At 44.1% G+C, this 5,362-nt stretch overlaps 1 protein-coding gene across 1 annotated transcript in view; it reads left to right on the top strand.

Annotated features, from left to right (window-relative positions):
• Positions 1 to 5,362, top strand: part of BRINP2 (BMP/retinoic acid inducible neural specific 2) — a 115,153-nt gene that overhangs the window by 105,499 nt on the left and 4,292 nt on the right. The window contains exons 5-6 of the mRNA XM_003785684.3: positions 110 to 215; positions 3,277 to 3,513. Coding sequence (XP_003785732.1) covers positions 110 to 215; positions 3,277 to 3,513 — 343 coding nt within the window. The remainder of the gene's footprint in view (positions 1 to 109; positions 216 to 3,276; positions 3,514 to 5,362) is intronic.

The following is a 5,362-nucleotide window of genomic DNA, read 5'->3' as shown; positions in this document are numbered from 1 at the left end:
GGGTTAAAAACAGGATATGGAGCCTGAGATTGGACAGCTGGAGATCAGAAGTGCAAAGACACATCGTCTACTTGCTATCTGAATCACCCCCCTTCTCCTCCTCCTCCAGGTTACAGAGACCAGGACCGGTCCCCTGGGCTGCAGCAACTATGACAACCTGGACTCCGTCAGCTCGGTGCTGGTGCAGAGTCCAGAGAACAAAGTGCAGTTACTAGGTAGGCAGCTCCTTGTGGGTTTTCACAGCTTTCACACTGGGTGAAAAACCTGGATCACCAAAGAGCAGGAAAAAATCCTGCCTGCCCCATTTGCTTAGCCCTTTCTTTCTATTATTCATTTTTATTTCAGATTAATATGAGGGTACAAATGATTAGGTTACATTGTTTGCATTTCTAAGGTAAAGTTCAAGTTGTAGTTGAGCCCTTGTGGGGGGGCATGCTGGGCACTTTTAGATTGTGCACATGAGTGAGAGTTTACCAAGCCTCCTACCCCCTGCCCTTCCCCCTCTCCCTCCTCCCCTTCCCCCCCACTTGAATATAATTGTGCTTTTCTCTCATGTGGACATGTAAGTGGACAAACATCTCTATTGGTTTTGTATTAGCATTGAGTACATTAGATATTTGCTTTTCTATTCTTGTAATACTTTACTAAGGAGAATGTGCTTCAGTTCCATCCAGGTAAATACAAAGGATGTAAAGTCTCCATCTTTTCTATGGCGGAATGGTATTTTATGATATATATATACTACAGTTTATTAATCCATTCGTGGGTTGATGGGCACTTGGGTTGATTCCATGCCTTGGGGATTGTGAATTGAGCTGGTAAATGACAGGTTCTGGGATCTATATTCAATAATCCCCATATTCTTTGGATGAAACTTCTGATATGGTTTTGCCCTGCTCCCAAGACCAATGGACACCTAAATCATCCCACTTCATATTTCTTCTCAAGATTTCTCTCTCAGTATCCTGTAAGAAATAGCACGTCCATCCTTATAAGCTTTGGTATAGTTCAATGGACTCCTTTATTGTTCAAAAAACCCTCTACTTTATCCTAAGGACACATTGAGGAGTACCTGGCTTTTTGCTAGCTCAATTAAGCTGTACAAACTATTGGACTATTGGTTACTGTAACGGCAGCCTGAGAATAGCCTCAGCTTTCTGTTACTTTGGAAGACTCAAAGCCAGGAAGCAGATTGGAGAAGAATGGGAGCCTTTTTATAAACTAATGGACACAGTGGAAGGGTATATGGCTCACCTGGCTGCAGGACACAATTACAACATGAACCTTACCTAACAAATGAAAACATTGTAACCTAATTATTTGTAGCCTCATATTAATCTGAAATTTAAAAAGAACGAGAGTCTTTTGACTGGAGATAGCACAAGAAAAACTGGGAAATCAGAAGGAAAAAAGAGGTTGGGAAATAAGAGGAGGTAACCATCTCCTGCTCTCTGTTCCTCCAGCATCCGAGGGTGGGGCTGCATTGTCTTAAAGCCTAACTGAATTGGACTCTGTTTAAGATATTATTGTCTCAGTATTATAAAATGAATAGCTCTCTCCCAGGATCTATGATTACAAATTCCAGGCAACCTTACTCAGAGGCAACCCAGCATGAGTTAGGTATCAAGAAATATATAACAAAGAGGAGTAAACAACTTTATTTAGAGCTACCTCTTGCAATTAGCACCCCTCTTCTCCTGTGTTCCTGGCTGGGCTGGGTTTGTGTCTAGAAATTAGTGATGAGTGAAGTTCAAAATGTCTGGCTGTTCATTTGGAATAGTTTATGCCATTTAATTTTATAGCCCATCACTCATGCAGACGTTTCACAGGGCGCTTACTTTATAGCCATGGGATATGCTCTGGTGGGGGGGGGGAGTGATGGGGGAAGGGAGGGGAAGGGTCTGGTGAATGTTGAAAGCAAGCAGTGGACACACTGGGTGTGGAGAGAGTACAAGACACAAAAATGGAGGAGCAGTTTGGCCCTGGAGGTAAACCTCAAGCAAGACCAACACACATACACTGCTCCTGGAAATTTTAAGTTATATTTTGAGGTCTGCAACACTGGGATATATGCTTTGGGCTCTCTGATTTCCTGCCAAGGACAAGGTCAAGGGGGTAAAAATAAAGAGCTGGCAGACATTTGAGGAAAGAGCAGCTCATCACATCCAGATGTCCTCATGTTCCTCGCTTTCTTGGCACGAGGTCTCACAATGTACCTACTGGGGGAGCCTCCTGCAGGTCTGACCTCAGACATGGCCCGGATTGTGTCCAAAGGCATGCCTGTCCTTTGTTCATCCCTTGGTACACTTCCAACAGCCGCCTTATTGTGAAGCCAACTGAGAATGTTATTTCAGCTACTGGTAAACTGAAATTCACCACAGATGGGTGAGAAAACTGAAGCTTGGAGCAACTTAGTGCTTTTATCCAAGTTTAGAAGCTAATTGGAAAAGAGAGCTGAGAGCTGTTCATGTATACTCTGGCATGCCTGATCTTGGGGCACTGGCCACCATTCTACCTTCAAATCTCCTTAAATAATATTGTGATAGGGCCACCAGTCCCAGTTAGGCAGTATGACCTGATGAGAAGGGACAGGACCAAGCAGACTGTCTGAATGCTATGACTTGGGCAGGTCACTGTGGCCTTTGGCTTGGATTCCCTTACTGATAAGAACCCCAGTGTGCACACAAGTGTTATTTGCAATCATTCATACAAAGGACTTGTTACAGTGTCTGGCCACTGTGCTCACAATACCCATCCCTACCTCCTGACCGGGACAGCCTCCTTGGTCCTGGAGCTAGGACAGGAGGCCCAGGGGGGCCAGCATTCAGTAATGTCCTGGGATGCTTACTGCTAATCTTAGTTAAGCTATGGGATGGCAGAGCAAAAAGCCCATCAAAACTTGATTTCTCCCCCATGAGGACTGTAAACTCTTCTTTTATCTGAAACATCTTTCCGTTTCCATCCTAGAAATGCTGATGTGTAGCCGATAAGCTGTTCTTATAATATGCACGTTCTCAATTTGGCTGATGTGAGGGGTTTGGCTAAGCCTTGGGCTTTGATGTTTCTCATCTGCATTTTCAGATCCTCCCCCATCTGTCACTGGGGTAGCGGTAGCCCTCCCAATCAGCTCAGCAAGATCAGGCCCTGGGGCGACCTTTCTCAGGCTCAGGATGCACAAGTCAGCAGAGCCCCAGCTGGTATTCCTGCAGCCCTGGGTGTGAGAAACCAAGACTGCACTGATCTGCCCAGTGATTCCTTGATACATCCTCTCCTCAGGCCTGCAGGTGCTGCTGCCTGAGTACCTGCGAGAGCGTTTTGTGGCCGCGGCTCTCAGCTACATCACATGCAGTTCCGAGGGCGAGCTCGTCTGCAAGGACAATGACTGCTGGTGCCGGTGCAGCCCCACCTTTCCAGAATGCAACTGCCCCGGTGCCGACATCCAGGCCATGGAGGACAGCCTGCTGCAGATCCGGGACTCCTGGGCCACGCACAACCGGCAGTTTGAGGAGTCAGGTGAGCAGCCAACTGGCCAGAATGTTTTCCTGTCCACCACGAGAAGGGCTGTGACCTGCAGAGGAGCAAGGGCATGGTGGGGAACTCGGCCTGGATCCTGACTTGGCCGCTTTCTCTCTCTGCAACCTCAGCAGGATATATCCCCACCTTAATTCTCAAATGCTTGTGTGTATGTGTGTGTGTGTGAGAGAGAGAGAGAGAGAAAGAGAGAGAGAGAGAGAGAGACAGAGTCTCACTTTATTGCCCCAGGTAGGCATCAGTCTAGCTTATAGCAACCTCAAACTCCTGGGTTCAGCCTCCTATGTAGCTGGAACTACAGGTTCCTGCCATGACACTGGCTAATTTTCCTATTTTTAGTGGAGATGGGGTCTTGTCCTTGCTCAGGCTGGTCTTGAACTCCTGAGCTCAAGGGATCCTCCCACCTCTGGCTTGAGGATTGTGCAAGAGCTATTGTGCCCAGTTGTTTTGTTTTGTTTAATTTCAGAATGTTAGGGGGTGCACAAATTTAATTTTTGTAGAGACTGAGTCAAAGTTATATGTGTAAGTGTGCCCTTTACCCAGATAGTGTGCACTGTACCCAATAGGTGTGCATATGTAAATGGGCACAATTCATACCCAAGAGATGTGTTTGAATGGCTTAATAAGCTAAGATGAACATGACTGAGGGCCATAGACCTTGACAGTCTTGTTTGCTACTAATTCCACAGTACCAAGTGCAATGCTTACACATAAGGTGAATAGTAAATATTTATTGTATAAAGTGTATAGATGGTTCTAGATCACACTCTGCACAAGTTAGTTGTTGCCTGTTGCTTTTATAACTAATATCAAAGCTACTTGAGGCCTACATTCAGAGGACGTGCTTTTGCATCCTTGCCTTATTACTGACAAGTTTTACGACCTTGGATTAACCATGTAGCTTCTCAATGCCTCAGTTTTTTCATCTGTAAGAAGGAAGGGGGTAATAATAGGTGGATGGGAAGGCTCACATGGGGTAATGTAGATGATTCCTTAACGTTTGAAGAACTTTGCGTGGTATGTTGACACCTTTCAATACTAAATGAGTGATAGTTACATGGATCTATCTTGAAAACATAATTTTGGATAATGTGAAGCAAGATGAAAAAGGTTATATGTTACATACCTATTTATAGGTGTATATTTCTATATAATGCTATAATAATAATTTATTCAATATAATATGTATTAAATATGATTTTATATGTTCAATATGCTAGCCAAAACATAATATTTTTTATGGACAAATAAACTTGCAAAAAACATTTAAAGATGTGATAATATATAGAAAATGTCCAAGACAGAAAATGTCTCTCATCTGGATAGAGAGAGAAAAAAATTTAGAACCTTCAAGTACAGTGTATTTGGTTTGCCTTGTTTCTTAAAGAAGAAAAAAAACCATGAAGCCAATATGTCAAAATAGAAATGGTAGAAGGCAGACATATGGGATTTTTGGTTTGTTTTCTCCATTCTTTTTTGTATGTTTAGATTTTTTAGCTATGCACGAACTAGTTGTTAGTGCCATTACGAGGCATGATGATCCTGTCCTCTGAGGGGGGGTTAAGGAACCAGGTACATGAGCAATCAAAATGAACTGAGCTCCCAGGGCTTGCCATTACAAGTCCCAGATGAGACCTTTAGTAGCTAAGGAGAATATCACATTCTAGCTCCCCAACCCCATGCCTTGGGCTGGGCGTTGGGATATGTTCCATAACATGATTTAGGCCATTGCCACTGTGCAATGACCTAAATTGTCACGTGCATTCACTGGCAATGAATGCATGAGGGCTGTCTAGACCTCCACCAAGAGACATGGTAGCTGCAGGTCCCA

Source organism: Otolemur garnettii, unplaced genomic scaffold, assembly GCF_000181295.1.
Source record: "Otolemur garnettii isolate 467f Iridium unplaced genomic scaffold, OtoGar3 scaffold00016, whole genome shotgun sequence".
Taxonomy (NCBI): Eukaryota; Metazoa; Chordata; class Mammalia; order Primates; family Galagidae; genus Otolemur; species Otolemur garnettii.
Note: the sequence above shows the minus strand (reverse complement) of the source record. Positions and strands in the feature narration are given on the sequence as shown.